The sequence below is a fragment of the Jaculus jaculus genome, chromosome 1 (genome assembly GCF_020740685.1).
Source record: "Jaculus jaculus isolate mJacJac1 chromosome 1, mJacJac1.mat.Y.cur, whole genome shotgun sequence".
Lineage (NCBI taxonomy): Eukaryota > Metazoa > Chordata > Mammalia > Rodentia > Dipodidae > Jaculus > Jaculus jaculus.
This window is the reverse complement of record NC_059102.1, coordinates 42,003,838-42,026,882: the sequence shown is the minus strand read 5'-3', so window position 1 is coordinate 42,026,882 and position 23,045 is coordinate 42,003,838. Positions and strand designations below refer to the sequence as shown.

Below are 23,045 nucleotides of genomic sequence, written 5' to 3'. Positions count from 1 at the left end.
GTATTTTTTAAGCTCGCAGGTGATTCCATGTGAAAGATTGAAAAGCTCAGGTTTAGGGTCTGAAACAGATCTATCCACCTCCTCCACGCTAGCCTCCAACACGCTTTCATTACTGATACCTCCACGTTCGGTTGTCTTCCATGTGTTCTGTGTACACACCTCTTGCCTGCCATGGGTCCAGCTCAGCCCTAAGAAAACTCCTTTAGTTCCTCTGTAAAATGACTTTATTTTATTTTATTTAATTTTTGGTTTTTCAAGATAGGTTCTCACTCTAGCCCAGGCTGACCTGGAATTCACTATGTAGTCTCAGGGTGGCCTCAAGCTCACAGTGATCCTCCTAACTCTGCCTCTTAAAGTGCTGGGATTAAAGTCATGTGCCACAACACCTGGCAAGGATGATTTTATTTTTCAGATGCCTATTCCATATATCCAAGAAGAGCATCATCTTAGCCAAACTCACCTCTTTGAACCAGGCTATTTGTGTCATGGAGATGCTCCCTAACCCTGGAATTGGCTACTCTGAGGGAAGAGCTAAGTCTTTCTTTCCCCAAACCATAGAAAGAGAGCTATGGACCATAAAACATAGCCATTCTTTCCTACCCCAGGTCTAGTGTGTAAGATAATGGGCTAGAGTAGGCATCATTTTCTTAACATGGACTTTTAGCTACTTGAATATATCTCATTCAATCAAAAATCTAATACTGAAATCAAACCTATACCTAAGAATCCATAAAATATTAAGGATGGGAGTTTTACTTTTATAGAATATGATATATGCTTAAATCTTTAAATATACACAGTATAATAAAATGTATAGCCCACTCAGCTGTATTTTAAATGCATGTATAATTTTTATACTTCTTGTCCATAGAAAGTACTATTGAGTTTAGAATTAAACGACAGTGACATTATTATATTATCTACAAGAATTTTTTTAGCTCCTACAAGAAGCTTTTTAATTGATATATATATATATATATATATACATATATATATATATATATATATATATATGGACATACACCACAAGTATATTTCTCATTAATTGTTTTTTATAAAATGAGCACCCAAGTCAAGAATCTAACTATTACCATTACCCAGAGAGCCCCCCCTTACCAGTTTGAAGCAGTCTCTAAGAATAACCTCTATCTTGACTTCTCCCCACATAGTTTCACTTTGCTAGCTTTTGTTCTTTATGTAAGTCAAATTATATAGGATGCACTTTATTGTGTTATGGCTTCTTTCCTTTAAAAAAGTATACATACATAGATAGATAGATAGATATACACATACACATATGGTTGTGGTTTAAATTGGAGGCTTTAGTCCTTAACATCTAATTAAACACTTTTTTTTTAAATCGGCAACTATGTTAGAGCTAGGGATGCAAAAACAAGCAGGGAGACGTCCCCACTCTAAGGAATAGTCATGTAGTGATCTAGGAATGACTGGAATTCAATGTAAAGTGAATTGCTCTTTGTTCAACAAATATTTCTTCAATGTTCACTGTGGAACAGGCATGGTCACGGGTTCTAGGGGTAAGCAGAAAGCAAGCAGACAAAAATTCTAATGGAAACCTTTATTTCTGTGACATGCATAGGCAAGTTATACCAACTAATATCCATTACCCATTCTGAATCAGATTTAAAATGAGGGATAGGAGCTGGAAAGAGATGGCTCAACAGTTAAGGTGCTTGCCTACAAAGTCTAAGGACCCAAGTTTGATTCCCTAGTACCCACGTAAAGCCAGATGCACAAGGCAGTGCATACATTTGCAGTGGCTAAAGACCCTAGCATGCTCATTTTCTTTCTATCTGCCTCTTTCTCTCTCTACCTTAAATAAATATATAAGTAAAATATTTTTAAAAGAAACAATAAATAAATACGATAAGGGATAGTAGTGACAAATACTACTTTATCAGGGAACTTGGCATATGGGATGATGACATTCTAGTCAACTATAGGGCAGTTTACAAACACTTGAGTGTAAAAGTACTTCTCTATACCATTCCTGCCTTTTTGCATTCTCTGCATTCTGATGCTGCCCTTAAAGAGAAAACCAAAACCCTGAAGCCTATGGAAGCCTTTGGGCATCAGCTTATTTTAGGGTAAGGCTGAGCATCATGTTACTTTCCAGAACCATAAAGTGAAAAGAGACAATTACCAGAACTGTGATAGAAGTCATGAACCTTGGAATTTGTTTTAATAAGTACAGGCTGTAATATGCATCTCACTCACTGTTGGCTTTTCAGAACCTAGTGAATTACTCCAGTTTCTGGCTGCAACATTAGGGAGCTGAGGATGTAGCTCAGTTGGTAGAATGCTTGTGGAGCAAGCCCAAAGTCCTGAGTTCAATCCCTTATGCTGCATAAATTGGCATGCTGCCACAGGTTTATAATCCCAGCACTTGGGAAGAGATAGGAAGGTCAGAAGTTCAAGATCACCCTTGGTTACATAGTGAATTCAAGGCCAGCCTAGGCTACATGAGACCCTGTTTCAATCAGCCAACCACCTAATCAGTCAATCAAGCTGCAACATTAGAGGGTAAAGGGGTGACAAGAATTGATAGCTTAAATCGGGTGTGGTGATGCATACCTTTATTCCCAGCACTTGGGAAGCAGAAGTAGGAGGAATACCATGAGTTCGAGGCCACCCTGAGACTACATAGTGAATTCCAGGTCAGCCTGATATAGAGAGAGATACTATCTCAAAAATAAAAACAAGAATTGGTAGTTTAGGAAAAAATGAGATATCATTTCATTTTGTTTGGATCATAGTAAAATTCACTCCCATGTTCTCATCTTGCTGTTCCAAAAATTATCAGTTCACACCCAGCTCATCTCTAACCTCTTAATATCCCCCTCCCTGGATTATTTTGAAACAATCATAGATGTCAAATTACTCACTTCACAGCTAGATCAGAAAGTAAACTCTCCTGGCTTGAATCCCCTTAGTTAACAGACTTAGAGATAAGTCACTTAGCCAATTACTGGCAGGTATACTTAATCCCTAAACTTCAAAAGTAAAGCATACAAAGTTGACTAACTTAATTATAGTGTTTATTAAATTACCTGGCACACCATCCTATTAGTTGGCCTAAAAATATCTCTTTTTAGCCCTTTCAGTTAGAAAACTGGCTAGAACTCTAAAAGGTTCAATGGAGCATGGGGACAGTCAGCTGACATCCTTTTTCATTAGTGATTTCGCAACCAAACCCTTGTGGATTTTGAAATTGGAAATAAATTTGTCCAAGTGAAAGTGTTTTGTCAATTATTTAGTAATGAAATGGCCGCGAATCCATCCTAAGGCTCCTTACTTTCCATCATCAGCCCGTCCTGTTTTCAAAGTAGGCGGTCATGAACTTGATACCAAACCACTGTCAATGGCTTGCTTGCTGCTATGAAGTATGGTGACACAACAGGGTAGGGAAGTAATTTTTTCTATATCTCCCAGGATCACATTTCCAAAACTCTATTGTTTTGACTACAATGTTAGCCAAAATGTTAGAATGCTCTAGAGGATTCTAGAGCAAGTAAAAAAAAAAAAAAAAAAAAGCTGTTAGAGTTTCTATCATGGAAGCATGTGAACTGTTGATTGATTTAGCTGCATCTGCTATCATACCTGTTCTTCTTGTATCTCAAAATGTTTCCCAAGGTATGTGACAACTGTCATGGGGAAGAGAAGGGAAGCAAGCACCCCTTCAATGAGCATTTCATGAGGAGCTAACTAAGAGAAGAAAAGCTACCAAAATGTTCTGCACAAATGACACTGTAGAAGACAGACATCCAGATATTGCTCTATATCTACCCCCACTTGTTTCTCAGACAGATAAAAGCAGAAAGGATTGGCAACCTGTCAGTTGAGCTGTTTTCATTGTGTACTTTTCCTGGACAGGTTGTTCACATCGAACTCCTTTGATGTGATCAGCGATGATGCCTTCATCGGTCTTCCACATCTAGAGTATTTGTAAGTAAGAAAAGCCTTTCCCATGATGGTTTGGGACAGGTGTTCTCAAGTTCCTACGGCTGTCTGACCCAAAATATTGTCACCTATTGCAGATTCATAGAAAATAACAATATCAAGTCCATTTCAAGACATACTTTCCGGGGACTGAAATCTTTAATTCATCTGTAAGTACAGATGTTGCTATTCTTTTTAAGCTCTCTTGTTGGATTCTTTTGTTTGGTGTGTGTGTGTGTGTGTGTTTATATCTTTATGGTCCTGGAGAGCAAACCTAGCTACCACTGGGCCCTCTTTTTGAGCTTGCTAATGCAATTTGACACTTGAGATGAAAAGCACCCACTGTATGAGTGCCCATAAATATTGAAAAGCCCAAATTATTTCTCTGTATGCACACCTGCTACCTTCTGTCATCTATCAGCATGTGCTCAGGAAATTGATTACAGTTAGTATTTTTAGCCTAGATGGACCATAATTAGAAATGAAATCCAATGCAGGGAAATTATATGACTAAAATAACTTTTTTATTATCTACATCATCACTCACTTCACAGATAATTATGGGTTGACTACATCCTTTAATTTGATATCAGCTGTGGGTTTTTTGCTTGGAGTAAGCCCCGACTCTAGCTGCATTGAAATCTAATGCAGTCACAGGCAGTGTCCATGTAGTGCTTGAACAATTTCTTTCAAAATGAGGTATTTAATTATTCAATGGGTGATTAGAGCTACAGCAGTCGCTCTTAACAGTGGGCAATTTTGTTTCCTAGGGAACATTTAGTGGTATGTCAAGTCATTCTTGATTGTCACAGTAAGGGAATGCAACTGGCGTCAATATGGAGAGGGAGAGGCTGCTTGTCAGTGTCACTAATCTGAACTCACAGGACACCCTGCAGTCAGAAGGAACCAGCCTGAAGTGCATTAGGAAGCAGTGAGAACACTGGGACAAGAGGAACTGCATGACTTCTTCCAACTCTTACATGCACATGCATACACATGCACACATATACACACACATACACACACACACATATATACACACTGTTGCATTTTTTTAAGGAAAATATGGTTAGAGATGTCACATCTCCCGATGTTAAAGATAAAGAAACAGACTTTTGCTTCTCATTACTAGAAATTGAACCTAAAGCCTCACATATGTTGCAGTCAGGTTCACATTGCTGGTAGAAATCACCCAACCAAGAGCAACTTGTGGAGAAAAAAAGGGTTTATTTGGGCTTACAGACTTGAGGGGAAGCTCCATGATGGCAGGGGGAAATGATGGCTTGAGCAGAGAGTGGACATCACCCCCTGGCTAACATAAGCTGGACAATAGCAACAGGAAAGTATGCCAAACACTGGCATGAGGAAACTGGCTGTAATACCATAAGCCCGCCCCCAACAGTATACTCCCTCCAGGAGGTGTTAATTTCCAATTGCCATCTACTGGGGAACCTAGTATCCAGAACATCTAAGTTTATGAGGCACACCTTAATCAAACCATTCCACATATGTGAGGGAAGTGTTCTATCACTGAGCTATACTCCCAGCCCTTTTTTCAGTTTTTATTTTGCAACAAATTCTCATTAAGCTGCTAAGGCTTGCCTTGAACTTGCTCTCTAATTTAGGATTACCTTAAACTTGTGTTCCTCCTGCTTCAGCCTCTTAAATAGCTGGGCTTCTAGGCCTTGCCTCCAGACCCAGCTCAGAAACAAAATCTTGAAGGACATTCATAACCAGTTTAATACTGGTTAGTTATAGAACTATAGAAATATCAACACAATTATTAAATTGCCCTGGCTGTTCATCCCTTCCATGATTATTTTTGAGGTGCCTAAAATGTGACTTGGTAGTGCTAAAGATGGAGGAAAGCTTAGTGCCATGGTGGTTCTGTCAGCCTTAACCTGTTCCCTCACAGCACCTCCACCCAGCTCTGTTCTAGACCCCAGATGCAGCAGAGAGTACAGTGCACCTAAATGCTAGCCCTTTGGATGTACTTTCTAGTGTGTCTGTGTAGTCATTTGGCTACATCTACCAGGACCCATGCTGTCTTGCTTTTTGGTCTACAGCACACACCTGTCAACAGGGCCTCTGTGCACTGCTCAGCATCAGGGATGCTGCCCAAGGCACATAAAAGCCATTGACCTCTCCAAGAACCTGTGACACAAGCTTTGCTGTGTTTGATTTGCTCAGGTGAATTTCTGCTTTAGTCTACAGGCCTGGGGCTTCATTCAGCCTCCCCACATAGAACAGAAGAAAATGTTCTCCCTATCTTGCCAGAAAGGAATGGGGGGAAGGGGGGAGGCAGGGATGGAAAGGAAAATACAGAAGGGAGGAGAAAAGAAAGCGAGAAAAGGACAGGTGTGGTGGCGCACACCTTTAATCCCAGCACTCGGGAGGCAGAGGTAGGAGCACCACTGTGAGTTTGAGGCCACCCTGAGACTACATAGCCTGGGCTAGAGTGAGACCCTACCTCAAAAAGCCAAAAAGAAAGAAAAGAAAGTGAGAAGCATAGATTGGGAAAGGGAGAAAGAAAAATATATTGTTTATTACACCATGGTGAAGAACAAACATTTGATTTGATTACAGTCCCTTGTGTGTCCATCAAATAAAATGGGAATTTCAATTTAGGTGAAAATGGTATACCTACTTTAGGGGCATGGTGACTCTAAAGACAAGAGCCTGATATAATAGGAGATGATTCTCTACAAACTTTCAAGCTCAGTGGAGAACCAAGAGCAGTCTTCTATGAGAGGCATGTATCTAAGGTTTACACTAACACAGACATTACAGAGACCTGCCTCTCCAAGCTGCTGCTGCAGGTGGAAAGTAGGTGTGACGGGAAACCAGCGAATATTACTCTTCGCTCTCTGAAATCTTCACCTGACACGTACTGACGGCATTGCCATTGTTTAGATATACAAAAGTGGCCATGCCATGTGGCTCATTCTAAACCATTTCTAGGAAGTGACTTAAATCTTACATTAAGGCATAGAACTCACAAGGATGAGTGACATTCAGTCCCACTTTGGAGGAGCTCATCAAAGCAAGAGAAATTAGGCAAATAAGTATTAATAGTATTATTAGTCCTCTTACTAATTATGCTGTGTTCAAGGTGTATGTCCTTCTTTCCTTTGTTCCTTTTAAGGAGAGATGGAGCAGGCACCATTTAAAACCAAATGTCCCTTTCTGTGCCTGCTCAGTACATCAAGTTCATTCCCTACTATTTACTGCTTATAAATAAGTCTGGCATTTGTTTGAGCCACTAATTTCCTTTTTAAGATTTTAGGCATCAGAGTGGACTTTTATTCACCTCTGACCAATTCTCCTCAATTGAAAGGCAAGCATCCAAGCAGTAAGGAGTCATGAGCTCACCCACTAGCCTATTAAGCTGTTTTGTGCTCTTGCCCTCATTGTACCCTCCAGGTGTCCTTAGGAAAGAGAAGGGCAGTGGGACTACTCCCAGTGTTTCATGGAAGTGCTCCCCCCCCAGAATAAGCTGCTCCCCAGCTCCCAGCAATAAAGCCAGAGCATCCCGGGTCATGAGCAGGACATCTAGCGATGGTTGCCCCACTGTGTTAAACAAGCTAAAGAGCAAAGACGATTTGGAGAAGAAAGGGATCCTGGAGACAAGAGCCCTGCCCTTGCTCATATTCTCCACATGCAGAGAGTTGGAGTGAGATGCACACTTTAAACTCCACTAATTTCCACTCTGGTCTAAAATTAAATCTGCTTCAAGAGACCTCCAAGGGGCTCAACCCATGCCTAAAGAAGCAATGAACATATGTCACCTTTCTATACATCTGCTTCACTAGGTTTATCTTCTACTGGAGCATTTACAGACAGCGTACAACTTCATACATATGCCTACCTATAAGACAAGATCCTCAAAAAAAAAATAAAAACATAATAGAGATTTCCTTATAGTTAAAGTCCCTATGAAATCTGTTTAAGTCCTGAGATCCTCTCAACTACTTTATTCTAAGTGATTGTCCTAATATTATGCAAGCATATTAGTCAGCTTTTTATAACTCTAATGAAATACTTGAGGCAGGCTAACTTATAAGGAAAGAAACTTTTTGCCTTGGGTACCAGGACTGTTTGCACAAACAAAACAAAATATTAGAGGGAAATTGTCATGAATCTACATGTTGTGGGTTAGCTGCTGGTTGCTCAACACTGTGTAGAGGCATGAAGAATGTATGCAACAATCCCAAAACTAAAGATGGTCATGTGTACCCAATCAGGAGCTCTTCATTTTACCCTTAGCACTGACATGTGTGCAAAGAAGTGGCATGATGTAGCAGCTAAGAGGGAATTTCTGACACCAAGTCTCCCTGGGTTCAAAGCCTGGAGGACCTTGGCTGGGGCATTTGACCCTATGTTCCTGATTGTTCATATGTAAAACAGGGATGTTAGTCATCTGGAAAGTGGCAGTAAGGCTAACAAGGTACTCAGGAGTGTCTAGCTGTCCAGGTTGTTTGGAGACTAAATGATACAAAGTGCTTAGAACAGAGACTTCCGGTTAAGATGGTGGCATAGGTACCACGCCAAAGCAGCCTGGGGGGCGGGGGAGCCAAAAATAGAATAAAAAGAAACCGTAGCAAAGTGCTTAGAACAGAGCCTGGAAAATACCCCTGTGCAGGAGAAAATAAAAGGATCTCTATCTTCCATCTTTGGATCAGCATTGTAAATGTCCCTTATACATTTCATATAAAAGTATAAAAATGGCTCTTGAAGTACTGCGGGTTCCGTGAGACACAAACCCAAACTGAGAATGCATGGCAGGGGGCTGGGAACATCCCAGATGGTTGTAGGCGTTGCTTTCTTAGCAGCACAGCCCCGTGGCACTGAAACAAACGTGCTATCTGAGCCAGTCTGCTCTGCTCTAGAGGAGACTTTCCAGTAGGTTCCATAGCTGTAGTCAGAGTCTTCTCAGGAAAACCATCAGAGTACCAAGGTGAGGGAATGCTATGTGAGGTGTGTGTGTGTGTGTGTGTGTGTGTGTGTGTGTGTGTGTGTGTGTGTGTGAAGGCACACATGCAGGTGGAGGCCAGAGGTGGATGTCAGGTGTCTTCCTCAACAGCTTTCCACCTTATTTGTTAAGACAGGGTCTCTCACTGAACCTGGAGCTCATTGATTTGCTGAGATTAACTAGCCAGTAACCCCAAGGGATCATCCTGTGTCTACCTCCCAGGACTGGGATTACAGGCACATACCACCACACCCATCTTTTATATGGGTGCTGTAGATTTGAAGTCGGGTCCTCCTTCTTGTAAGGCAAGCGTTTTTCCCAACTGATCCATCTCCATAGCTTCCTATCCTGGTTGTTTTAAGGGATGATTTGTAGGCAGACACTCAACTGAAGTCACACTTTCAAGACTGTAGAATTAGCACCACATTGAAGCTGAGCAGTGGGAGGGCTCTGTGAAGGCAGGTCCACCGGATGTGCTGGTGGCATTACAAGCTATGGAAATTCACAGGGCTCTGTGCTTTCTCCCTAATTTTATGTCTTGACACAGAAGCCTCAAGAAGTATCCACCTCTTTTTTCTTTGTCTATATTGGCTCCTTACTCTCCCTCCTTCATTCCTTCCTGCTTGTCTGTATTGATCTAAAGGTATATATGGAGGCCTTCCGCTGTGCTAGGCACAAAAACATCCTATGAGTAGCCATGGCAGAAATGTCTTAGAAAGAGTTAATAGTGAGGAAAGGCTTCCCACAGCCTCTCATTGTCCTGTCTTCACTACTCTCTCAGTCAGCTTTGCCCACCCCCCTCAGAGGGTCCATGGTGCTCTCTACCCTCTAGAAAAACCTACTGCCCAACACAATGACTCCTAACCATGTGGCATATGATATTGCTTCCAGCATCATCTGATTATCATTAAAGAGCCTTTTACAGTGAGCATCATAAACATGCGATTCAAAAGAGAGAATAGAACTTGGAAATCATTCTGACCAAGAAGCCATTCAGTTCATATGAAACAGCCAAAACGCAACCCCTGACATGCCTTGCTGACCCACATATTTGCCCTGTACTCTGTGGCTGACCGGGGGAGTCCTAAAGCTGACAGGGGAAGGTTGGCTTAGGCAGAGGCAAGAGCCTGGTTCTCCTTAAATCATCCCATGCTGAAAGTCAACTCTGATGGCCACATCTGACTCCAAGACTCTTTCTCTTTAAGCCTCTTAATTTTTTTTTCCTTTTATCCTCAAGAAGTAAAAAATCTCATAGTATTAAAATCTAGCTCTGATTTAAAACCCTTGAACTTGCCAGAGAATCCCAGTGAAAAGACCTTTGAGGAAGAAGGAGGGCCCCACTCCAGCTCATGGTGACATTCCTGCATGCCATCATCTGCAGAGGACAGAGGACCAGAGGCTTCTTGGAACCTCCTTTTCTAAGAGAACTCTTTAATGGCAGGAAGAAGGCACTACTAGCATGACTGTGATGTTTCTCCTTTATTTGGAAAAAATATATGTTTACTTCCAAAGTCTCCTTAACCTAAAGAAATAATTGTGTGCGCGCGTGTGTGTGTGTAACATGTATGTATGTGTGAGTCAAAGTAAAAGATGGACATTTTGGAATACTCAGGCATCAAGTTTTTTCTACCAAGAAGGAAAAAACAGATGTTCTCAGCCTCTTGAATTGGACATTTTCAAGGATTTAGGTATTAAATATCACTAGTTTGGGTGACAACAAAAAGATTCATACTGGGACTTTGACATACAAAAGCCTTAAAATTTCACTCGCAGATACAGCAGTTTTCCTAAACTCTATAGCAAAAGAATGTATATAAAACTACTAATAAGCCGGGCGTGGTGGCGCACGCCTTTAATCCCAGCACTCGGGAGGCAGAGGTAGGAGGATTGCCATGAGTTCAAGGCCACCCTGAGACTACAGAGTTAATTCCAGGTCAGCCTGGACCAGAGTGAGACCCTACCTCGAAAAACCAAAAACCAAAAAACAAACAAACAAAAAAAAAACTACTAATAGCTCCATGTGTTCACTCTCACAATCATAAAATCCACATTCTTCACTCAGTTGTGCTGATGTCAACAAAAACACCTAGAGAGGCACAGTTGACAAGGGAACACCCCTGATAGCGGTAAAATTCAAGGTTAATCCCTGGTTCTAGTCCACGACATTTGTACTAAGAGATGCAGGGAGTGAAAGCTGCAGCCACTTTTACAGACGAAACATCTGGCAGGTATTTCAGCCAGAACTTCTACTGAGGAAAATGATCCTGTGAAATTGTTTCTCTGGGAAGCTGGGTAGGGAGGGACTGAGAAAATTTAATCCAGGTTTCAAAATTTGAACAGAGCTGGAATCAGAAGAATGAAATAATCCTGATATCAACCCTAATTAATACATTTTTTTTTTTTTTGAGGTAGGGTAGCACTCTAGTCCAAGCTGACCCAAATTCCATTATGTAGCCTCAAGGTGGCCTGGAACTCACAGCAATGCTCCTACTTCTGCCTCCTGAGTGCTGGGATTAAAGGTGTGTGCCACCACACCTGGCCCCCTCAGTTAATCTGAAAACCAGCAGTACTGTCTCCGCCTTGCTAGCTGTCTGCACAACCTAACAGGCACCAGATCTCCTTCTCATCACCCTTGTTGTGTAATAACCAAATGTGGAGCCAGCTGCTGGGAATCTTTTCCTTCCTGGTAACCCCGGCCTGGTGCCCTCAGCATCTGTCCCCTGTGGAGAAGCTCCCTGAAGTTTCCAGGTGTCCATGATGGATTCTGGAGGCTCCAGGTCCTCTGTACCTCCGGCTTTAACCAAAACAGAGAGCTCAGCCTCGGCAGAGTGAGGCCCTAAAACATGTAGGGATTTGGGAGGATACAAGGCTGCTCCATCCTTGAGGAGATTCATAAAGAACATCTGAATGACCTGACCACTCTGGCACCAAATGCTGTCCATGATGCTGGCAGTTACTTCCACACTAGAATTTTAGCTTTAGGACCTGATGAGTGCAACCAAGTGATTGCTTTACAATGACTGAATCTTCACTGGACAGACAGGCAGACAAACAGACACACACACACACACAAAGCAACAAGGTTCTTTAAAAAAAGGCAACTTCATTCTTTGTTTCTTAAGTGTATAAAATATTAATGACTAGGTATGGTGGTGTACACCTTTCATCCCAACACTCAGGAGGCAAAAGTAGGAGGATTACTGTGAGTTTAAGGCCAGCCTGAGACTACAGAGTGAGTTCCAGGTCAGCCTGAGCTTGAGTGAGACATTACCTCAGAAATAAAAAGAAATAAAATAAAGCCAAAAGCAACAACAACAATAACAATAACAATAATAAATGCTTACTAATAAAAATTCTCACAACATAGACAATGATTCAAGTTATAACCACTCCAAAGGAGACCCTAATTCAAGAGTTTATGTCTTTTTAGAGCTTTCTTTGTTCCTCTACAGTCATTTACCCTGTCTACCTGGGATTTAGACTCTTATGTACTAGCTCCATGTTTCTTTTTACTTAGGTCTCACTGCATGATAAGACATAAGACATCTCCCCCTTTTCAAAACATCTACAAAATATTACACACTAACCATGAGCCATCATGCTTTTACATAATCTCTTACTGATATAGATATGGGTTATTTCCAGTGCTTTGCAGCTGTAGACAATGCTAAATCAAATAACTTCCTTTCTCAATGCACTGGAATGTTAATATTTCTAAGTTCTCTTCACTTGGGAATTGTTAGCCACTCTTAGCTGGCCATATCAAAGGTTCAGTTCCTTCCTGTGGATCTGTTTTCTCATTTCTCCTCTTACCTTCCATGTTTGGCTGATCCAAATACATGTCCCTGACATATCCTTCAACCCCAATCAGTCAGCCTACACGAGGTTATTCTATACCAGAACATGCTACATTTTTTTGCATAATAATTCCCAGGCCCTGATAGCATTGCCTCCCATGCGATTCTCTACCCAAGCTTTTTGTTTATCTAAGTGTGACCCAGTAGCACTGGGATCTCCCTGACACAGAAGGAAGCTATCAGAAATTCAATCCAGGATCTTTGGTATAGGAAAATGTCTTTCTGATTTCTAGGACTTACTTCCTCTTGTTTCTTCTTCTATGAGCCTGGGTAGTTTTCTTACACCTATTGCTCACCAAACCAAGATATGAAGTGCCATCCTATTTTCTACTAAAAGTCTTTTCAGCAACATTTTTTAGTACCACTATACATGGGCAGTCCTGACAGTTCATTCATATGGTCAGTTTTCTGAATACTATTTCCTGGGCAGTGTGTCTCCAGGAATTGTATCTTTTCCTCACCTTACCACCTACACTTTATTGAGAGTAGTTCAGATACCAGGCACCATCCTGAATTATCTCATTTTATTTTTCTAATAATCTTTGAGATTAGATACTGCTTTCTCTACCTCAAAATAAAAACACTGAGTTTTATTAGTCTGTTTCCTGCCACTACAAGAAAAATCTCACATAATCAACTTATAAGAGAAAAGATGTGTTTCGCTCACTGTTTTAGAGGTTTCAGTCCACAATCTGTTGACCCTATTACTTTGAGTTTGTGGCAACACATCATGGTGGGAGTGTGTGGAGGAGCAAATTGCTTAGCCTCATAGCCAGAAAACAGAGAGAGAGAGAGAGACCAGAGTCCCACAGTCTCCTTTTAAGGACACATCACAAGTGATCCCTACCACTATGCCTTACCTGTTAAAGTTTTCACCATCTCCCAATAGCACCATGGGGACTAGAGACCAACCTTCAAAGCTATGGGCCTTTGCAGGATATTTCAGATCCAAGATGCAACATGGAGCTTAAAGAAGACACATAAACAAAGTCACATAGCCGATAAGTGACAGCCTCAGGGTTTCTCTCCAGTGCAGAATGGCTCCAAAATTGCCTTTCATCCCAAAATCCATTGTCACTGAGACTTAACTTTCTGATTCTTTTCCCATCCTCCCATTCTAAGGTTCATTGAAAAAAAAAAAAAAGTCTACCCATTTAGTGATAATTTCTAAAAGTAATAAAAACAACATAAGTAACTTATAAGTAAATTCTTAAAGTTTTGAATATTTACACTTGGAAAAATCTCTTCATTTAGGAGAGGTAAAAGATATAGATTTATTTTGTTTTGTTTTGTTTTATTTATTTTTATTTATTTATTTGAGAGAGTGAGAGAGAAAGAGGCAGGGAGTGAGAGAGAATGGGCTGGCCAGGGCCTCCAGCCACTGCAAATGCACTCCAGATGCCTGTGCCACCTTGTGTGGCTTATGTGGGTTCTGGGGAATCAAACTGAGGTCTTTTGACTTTGCAGGCAAACGCCTTAACCACTAAGCCATTTCTCCAGCCCAAGACATAGATTTTTTTTTAAGGGTGTGTTAAAAGCCAGTTGAGGGCTGGGGAGATAGTTCAGCACTTAAAGATGCTTGCTCACAAAGCCTGCCTGCCCAGGATTAATTCCCCAGACACCCATGTAAAGCCAGATCCATAATCCATTTGCAGCGGTCAAAGGACAGGACCTGGCTGGCACACCACACACACACACAAGCACACACTAAATAATAAAAACTTTAAAAAGAAAAGGAATGCATCATATTTAATTAGAGGAAGTAAAAGACGGAAGTTTTAAGAGTATTTTAAAGGAAAATTAAAGGCTGGGGACATGGCTCAGCAGTTAAAGGCCCTTGCTTGCAAAGTCTACTAGCCTGGGTTTGATTCCCTGGCACCCATTTAAAGCTGGATGAAGAGGTGCGTGTATCTGTAGTCCCATAGCATGTATGACAATGAGAGGCTAAGCCAGGAGAATCCTAAGCTTGCAGGCCAGCTTTGCTGACATCCTTTGGTGTCTGGTAGGTTGTTTGCAACAGCAACAGACCCTGTGTCAAAGAAGGTGGATTACAGACACCTCAAAGTTGTCCTCTGACCTCCTCCCATGCACCATGGCACTCCCCAACACACACACACTTTTTTGTAAAGTAAATTGAGAGGCTTTCAAGGGCATTGGAAGTCAACAACAGAGGCTGTTTTCTGAGGAAGAGAAGCGTATAATGTGAGCAGGGATAAAACAAACCATTTCGGTTCCTGCTGCCCTTTGCTGATGATGGCAGAGCACCAGCACTTCCGCCTTCCACATTTCCGTCATGTGTGTGCATTTCCTTTCCCTTGATGCTGTGAGAACCACTTCCTCCTCTTGACCCAGATCAGAATCATTCTCAAGATTGACAAATAAGCAAATTGGAAGAGAAAGAAAAAACAAATTCTGTGAAAAATAGGTAAAAGGGGCTGGAAAGATGGCTCAATGGTAAAGTGTTTGCCAAACAAGATGTGGATCCTAGATCAGATCCCCAGCCCCCACTAAAATACAGGTGTGTCTAGAATCCCGGGGGCGGGGGCAGGGACAAGGAACCTCAGAGACTCACTGACTAGCTAGTCTAGCAGAACCATGAACTCTAGGTCAGTGAAAGAACCTGTCTCAAATGATGAGGTAGAGAGAGTCAACTTTTTGTCTATATACACATAGAATGCAAACACACCCACCCACACATATACCTCCCCCATACAAAGGGCAAAAACCACAAAAAGGATAAAGGACATGATTAAAGAGGATGTATAGATGAGTATTTGTGAAAAAGATTTTTTTCTTTTTGAGATAGAATGACTGGAGCGAAAAGGCAATAAAAAGAAAGGATGGAAGGAAGGAAAGAAGGAAAGAAGGAAGGAAGGAAGGAAGGAAGGAAGGAAGGAAGGAAGGAAGGAAGGGGAACAGGGGACATGTACTTTGGAAAGATGGGTATGAGGATGGAGAGACAGAACTATAGGTACTGTTGATCGGAGGTTTAGCTGGTCTCTGGAGCAAATGAGGAGGAAGAAAGCACCGGTCCCCACGATAGGAGAGGGGGTATTTGGAGATGGACACCACCACTGGTTTAGCAAGTCATCATTTGGGAGACATCCTCTAGGCTGGATTCTGAGACTGGAAATCTAAAGTTATACACAGCGAGATGTCCAAGCAGCATTCTGATGCTGGCTTGTTGTTGCTACAGCCTTGAACCAATGTGAAGTGTTACATAAATACTAAGTGGATGTGGGAGCTAAGAAGTCAGAAATTGAAAATATGCCAACAGGAATCCAAGTAATATTGTAGAAGAAAAAAAATAAGGGCTCCAATAATTTAGTAGACAAAATGGAAAGGACAAAAGGTGCTCCTAACAAAGCTTTATCATGAATGTATTTTTTAAATTTATTACTACAGTTTATATGACTCTTGTGTTTTTCTTTTTTCCAGGAGCCTGGCAAACAACAATCTTCAAACACTCCCAAAAGATATTTTCAAAGGCCTGGATTCTTTAACAAATGTGTAAGAGGATCTAAGAAATCACTGACTAATTGGCAGTAATTGATTAGCAGATATAGTATTGATGATTAGCATTTTAATTGGCTTTAAAATTAAATTAACATTTTTAATATGTTTACATTTTCAATTTGCATAGATAACATATGGGCTTCTCTACAGCTTACCATGGGAAAATTTGAATACACAGTGCCCAAGCATTACTTTGACAAAATGTGTGTCTGTCTGTAAGGGGTGATATTAAGAGTAGCTGAGGGAGTGAGGAGAGGAAAAAACTCAATAGAAATTTCAAGGTCCCTTTTTTGCTCATGAGGTCCAGGAAATAGGGTTAGAAGTGGAAAAACATAAAGGAGTCTGGGAAAGTGACAGAATAAGATGAAAGGTTACACCCATGGGTTGGTCAGTCAACTGAAATGGAGCACAAAGTGGGGGAAGGGAGAGTAACTATTTGCCTTTTCTCTCATTAGACTGAACAACTCTAGGCTTAATCCCTAGGAATTTGGCTTAAACCCCAGGAAGGGAATGAATTTAATTATTTTTGACCCTTTTTCAAACAAAAGAGCTTTCAAACTTTGACTTTTAAGCCTCAGAGTGAAAGATCTTTGCAAGGAATTTGTCTATTTTGCTGTAAGCAAGCAAGTGCTATACATCTAACCCTCTCAAAAGCAATTTCATTTCATTCAGTGCCTCACAGAACATTGGCAGAGTAGTTAAAAGTCATAAAGTAGGATATAGGAACAAATGAAAGGATATGTGAAAACAATTTTTTAAATATTTAAGTATTTTGCTATAGAATATAAATTCAAAACAACTTTTCTCCAGTAACAACAAAAAATAATTGAGCCAAGAATTTCCTTCAAGCCCAGTATTTAACTTCAGATGAAGAAGACTTTCTTTGTTTTTTGAAGCAGTTCCCCAGCCCCTCCTCCATGCCTACTAACCCAATTCCTGAATGATGGTCTATTTCCAGGCAAGTGCTAGAATCAAGACACTTCCAAGACAGCCCAACAGATCAGTTACCTGCTGTGGTCCACAGTAGCCTAAGAGAGTTGGCCCTCATTCTAGGTCAAAGCATGCTTGGGAGATGGGGTCAGTTCTGGGAATGTTCTGGAAGCTAACGGGTGCTTCATGACATACTAGAGATGCAATTCATTGTGGGGCCTATGTGCCTTCCTGTGTCAATCAACACTTGAAACTGGCTTCGTATCTCTAGGGAATCCCATAATCTTAGAAGTACAAGGAGCCATGTCAACTTGCCTTTTAGTGGATTTCTTGTAGTTTTTTAAAGTGTATTCCTTATAATAAATTTAAATACTTGAGTATTTTAAGAAAACATTTACATGCTACATAAAGAGTAGGTAGCACCTATTTTAGGAATTCTGTATGACCAGAAAAAGATGGAATTCCTGAGCCTAATCAGTGTAACTAAACAGAACTGTGGTTAGTTGGGGTCATGTATGGAAATTTAAACTGTTCTGTGTCGTTTATTATAGACACGAGCTATTGTATGTCTGTGAGAACTCTACTGGAGCAAAGTCATATCCTACTAAAACAGAATTCATGGACCAAAGATTAGGATCAGGATTAATGATGTCTGAAGAAGAAAAAGCAGTGGCTCATGGGATTTAATTAAATATAAGAATTAATTTAATTAAATACAGTTCTCACCACAATGTGCCTTCTAGAGCAGTGCTGAACAACCTGGCTGCTGACCGACAGCCATAGTCACTGGGTATGCAGAGCATGCAGCTAGTGTAATTGAGGCACTGTCCTTTAAATTTTACATTTACTTATTTATTTATTTCATTTAAAATATTTAATTATTTGTCCTAGGGACTGAACCCAGACCTTTTAAACCCAGGAATTTTGGGGTTCCTCAGTCAATGTACTAATATACACCAATGCACTGATAATTCAGGGGTGGTCCCAGATTCTCGTCTTACAAATTCAAAGAATGAAATCTACAGACCACAGGAGAATGTTCAGAGACATTTTATGATAGCTTAGATTTCCAAGAGAGAGAGCTGTGAGAGAAGTGGAGCTCAAACCTAGAATACAAGAGAATGAAGCAAGGCAGAGATCCTACCCAGGGGGGCAAGAGGGGGTTCGAGAAGCCCAGCTCAAGACACAGGTGGGGTTTTTACAAGCTCATGGATGGGCAGCTGGGTTTCACCAGTCTAGTCCTATCATCAGGTATCTGGAGTCAAGATCTCTGGAAAAGGGCAATCTCAGAAATCTTAACTCTATAGGAGGGCTTTCTCAGAAGACAGTAGGACTCCCTAGGGGGGAAGAAAACAGGAATGGCCAGACCCTTCTGACTGTCTGACCTGTAGTAAAGTGTGATAACCTCGATCCCCCTACAGGCTCAAGGACAATTCCCACATTCAGTCAAGGAGAAAACTACTCCCTCTGGGGTCCTGTCACCCTAAACTGACCAGCCAGTTTCTATCTCCTACGCTTTGAGTATGCTAAGCCTGCACTCTACCATTGAGCTACACCACAACCCCGGAATTTTTAAAAAAAGAAGTCTTAAAAACTTTTTCATTTCAATTAGTAGGAAACTTCTAATTATTTTTGTAACAACTTGGACATACAAATCTATTTTCAACTCTAAACTATATGACCTAAAAGCAGGTTCCATATTTCTGATGAGAATTTTTTTAAATATTTATTTATTTATTTATTTTTATTTGTGAGAGAGAAACAGGTAGAGAAAGAATGGACGTACCAGGGCTTCCACCTGCTGCTTACAAACTCCAGATGCATGTGCCACTTTATGCATTACGTGGGTCCTCGGGAATCAAATCTTGGTCCTTTGGCTCTATAGGCAAGTGCCTTAACCGCTAAGCCATCTCTCCAGCCCTTGATGAGAATTTAACATCTCAATTGAGATAAAGTATAATTTCAAAGGATTTCAAAAACTTAGTGAAAGTGTAAAAATATGTCAATCATGTATATGTTAACTATTCATCCAAAGGATAAAATGTTGAATGTGTTGAGTTAAATAAACCATAGTATGAAAATTAAATATACCTGTTTCTTTTAATATTTTTAGGGATGCTATAAAAAAACTTAATTTACATATGTGGTTCACATGCTATTTCTATTGACAGCACTGTTCTAGACTGGGACCTTTGAATTTAAGCAAGAGTAAGGTATGAGGTTTCACTGGCTGGGGTAGCCTTTAAGGATGCTCTTTGGTCACTTAGATTATAAGGCATGATGTAAAGCCAGGTGGGGTCATCATGCATGTTACAGACTGAAATCATGCTGGCATCATGCCAGGGCCCTTGTACTGCAAAAGTAGCAGAGGTCTGTTTTCCAGGGACCTGCGAGGGAATTCATTTAATTGTGACTGTAAACTAAAGTGGCTGGTGGAATGGCTTGGCCATACCAATGCAACAGTTGAAGATATTTACTGTGAAGGGCCTCCAGAATACAAGAAACGCAAAATCAATAGTCTTTCCTCCAAGGATTTTGATTGCATCATTACAGGTAATGTACTTAAAATCACTGTATAGCAGAAAATTAAAATAAGGCTACTTTTTTTTATATATGTACAAGACCTGATTTTTTAAAATCTTATGAACCATCTGAGTAATGTATTTTTTAAAATCAGGAACCTTAAATGTGTCTTATCTTGAAAAACTAAGGGAAATTGCCATTTGTTTTGCTAAAATATATGTGTTTCTTATAGCTATTTGAGATCTATCCAAGGGAAAAGGTATTAATATTACCTCCCACTCACCCACCATTTCCTATTTTTGCAGAATTTGCAAAATCTCAAGACCTGCCTTATCAATCACTGTCCATAGATACATTTTCTTATATGAACGATGAATATGTAGTCATCGCTCAGCCTTTTACTGGAAAATGCATTTTCCTTGAATGGGACCATGTAGAAAAGACCTTCCGGAATTATGACAACATTACAGGTACAAAAAGCCTAATAAAATTTTGAGTGGGAAGTTAAGCTGCCATGGCCAAAGGTGACAGGAGAAGATGAGTGACAATTAGCAATGCAATGCTTTGAATAAACCATTCAGCCCCACCTACCATTCACTGATCCACTTTAGGTAAACCATTTTTTTTAGTTTTTCATTTCATTGAGAATAATATCTAACTCACAGGGTCATGAATAAGATAATATGACCATATAGTCAAGAAACTTAGTATAGGACCCAGCATATTAAATACATATTAAAAGGTGTATTGTTTCTCTTCAGAGAAAAAAAGTATTGAGACACAGTAATGAGTTCTTATCTAGGTTGTAAAGTATTGAGCTAAAATGAGTTCTAATCTAGGCTCTACTGCAAGCTGGACAAGCATGACTCTTTAAATGGGAATAGAGGAGAATGAAAAGAAAATGGAAACCAACAGAATTTTCTGGTTCTAGTTAAAAGGAGTTTGATGTATGTCACTGTGAGCAGACACAAACATACAAATGATTAGACATGATGTAAGAAGCAGTTATGTTTATGAATATGTCTGCTTAGACTTTAAATAAATTAATATGAAAGGCTATTTTTGATCTACAAGTCTCAAAACTCTGCTACACAAACATTTCTTTTACAATACATTAATTTATACCTTGTAACAAAAAGGGATTTGAAGTCCAATAAATCCATAAAGTATATTTCATGGAAATTCATAATAAGTGCAGTAGAGAATATGAAAGACCCAACAATGAAGAATCTTATTGTCAGCATTTTTTCTTAATTTGTCTACAGAATCCAATTTTTTCTCCAAATTTTTTTCTTTAGTGATCTCTTAACTTTCCTTCCCAATTCAATGGTTTTTTAATCCTAAACTATAAATTGGAACAATTCCTAAATATTTATAGTAACTGAGTTTCTTTTTTAAAAGTATTTTTATTCATTTATTTGAAAGAAGAGAGAGAAAATGGACACACCAAGGTTTCTTTTCACTGCTAATGAACCCCAGATGCATAAGCCAGTTTGTGCATCTGGCTTTATGTGGGTACTGGGGACTCAAACCCAAGCCATCGGGCTTTACAAACAAGTGTCTTTAACCTCTGAGCTACCTCTCCAGCCATCTCAACTTGATTTTTTTTTAATTTATTTATTTATTTATTTGAGAGCAACAGACACATAGAGAAAGACAGATAGAGGGAGATAGAGAGAATGGGCGCACCAGGGCTTCCAGCCTCTGCAAACGAACTCCAAACGCGTGTGCCCCCTTGTGCATCTGGCTAACGTGGGACCTGGGGAACCGAGCCTTGAACCGGGGTCCTTAGGCTTCTCAGGCAAGCGCTTAACCACTAAGCCATCTCTCCAGCCCTCAACTTGATTTTTTAACACCTTTTAATCTGTTCCTAAAACCAACCCAACCTCCCATAAAAGTAATTTAGCTGAATGTGGTGGAGACAGTCCTGTAATCCCAGTTCTCAGGAAGCTAAAATAAGGAGATTATGAACTCAAAGCAAGTCGGGGCTATAGATCAAGACTGAGTGTGGGAAGGGCTAGGAGTCACCATTAAACAAGAAATGGAGAGTCATAATCAGATTAGGTCAATGACCTTCAGCCCATCCATTCATAAAAGAATCAAAACAGTCCAGAGTTTGCTTGATACTGGGATTGTATGAAAGGATCCATCCAAACTAAGACTCTTCTGGAAGCTCCCTTGCATCTCAAGGATGGAAGTCATAGTTCCCTTTCTCCAAGTTTTCTAACAGGTGACAGCAGGGTTCTATGCAACCCAAACCAGCTCTTCTCTTCTGACATGTGCACAGTCCATTGGCTGCTCTGGATGACCCTTTATAAAAAACATTATATTATATTTCATATATATACATACATACAATATATCTATATGCACTTTTAAAATACTTATTTAGAGCCGGGCGTGGTGGCGCACGCCTTTAATCCCAGCACTCAGGAGGCAGAGGTAGGAGAATTGCCATGAGTTCGAGGCCACCCTGAGACTACAGAGTTAATTCCAGGTCAGCCTGGACCAGAGTGAGACCCTACCTCGAAAAACCAAAAAACAAATAAATAAATAAATAAATAAATAAAAATACTTATTTATTTGAGAGAAGGAGAGAGAGAAATAGGCAGATAGAGAAAGAATAGACACACCAGGGCTTCTAGCTACTGCAAACGAATTCCAGATGCATGTGTGCTACCTTGTGCATCTGGCTTTATATGGGCACTGGGGAATCGAACCTGGTTTTTTGGCTGTGCCAGCAAGCAACATAAATGCTGAACCATCTCTCCAGCCCAAGGTTAAACACTTTTATCCCCTCCTTTCTGCTCCCATTTCCCTGGGGTCCTCCTAAGTGGGGTTATGGCATTCACTGCATGGTCATGAATGTCTCAGTCAGTTCCTGTGGGGTAGCTCTTACACTCTTTCTGTCCCCTCTTCTGCAATGTTTCTGAGCCATAGCAGACCTGTTGGCATCTGATTTAGTGTTAAGTTCTCTGTAGCCTCTGAGTTTCTGCTTTGATGGATTCTAATTGATCACTGTGGAGCTGGTTGTCAGGTGAGCAGTAAGAGCAGTAATCATGTCTCCACTTCCTCTGCAATTTCTCCTGAGCCCTGGAAGATGTGGTAGAGTTGGTATATCTCTGTGGTGGGCAGTCGGCTATCTTTTTGTCAATAGATAGATCTTGGTTCTCCTCCATTTTCTCTGCCTTCTGTAAAAGAAAACAGATTCTCTAACCAAAACTGAGAGTAGCTTGGGTTAAAGGGGATTTGCAAAATTATTTGAGAGACTTTTTGGTGTACAAGCC

General features: G+C 40.4%; 1 protein-coding gene across 1 annotated transcript in view; it reads left to right on the top strand.

The window, feature by feature from the left end:
* The window catches only part of Lgi1 (leucine rich glioma inactivated 1), a 46,388-nt gene that overhangs the window by 15,388 nt on the left and 7,955 nt on the right, over positions 1 to 23,045 (top strand). The window contains exons 3-7 of the mRNA XM_004653220.3: positions 3,895 to 3,966; positions 4,059 to 4,130; positions 16,228 to 16,299; positions 19,619 to 19,788; positions 20,064 to 20,228. Of these exons, the coding sequence (XP_004653277.2) occupies positions 3,895 to 3,966; positions 4,059 to 4,130; positions 16,228 to 16,299; positions 19,619 to 19,788; positions 20,064 to 20,228 (551 nt within the window). The remainder of the gene's footprint in view (positions 1 to 3,894; positions 3,967 to 4,058; positions 4,131 to 16,227; positions 16,300 to 19,618; positions 19,789 to 20,063; positions 20,229 to 23,045) is intronic.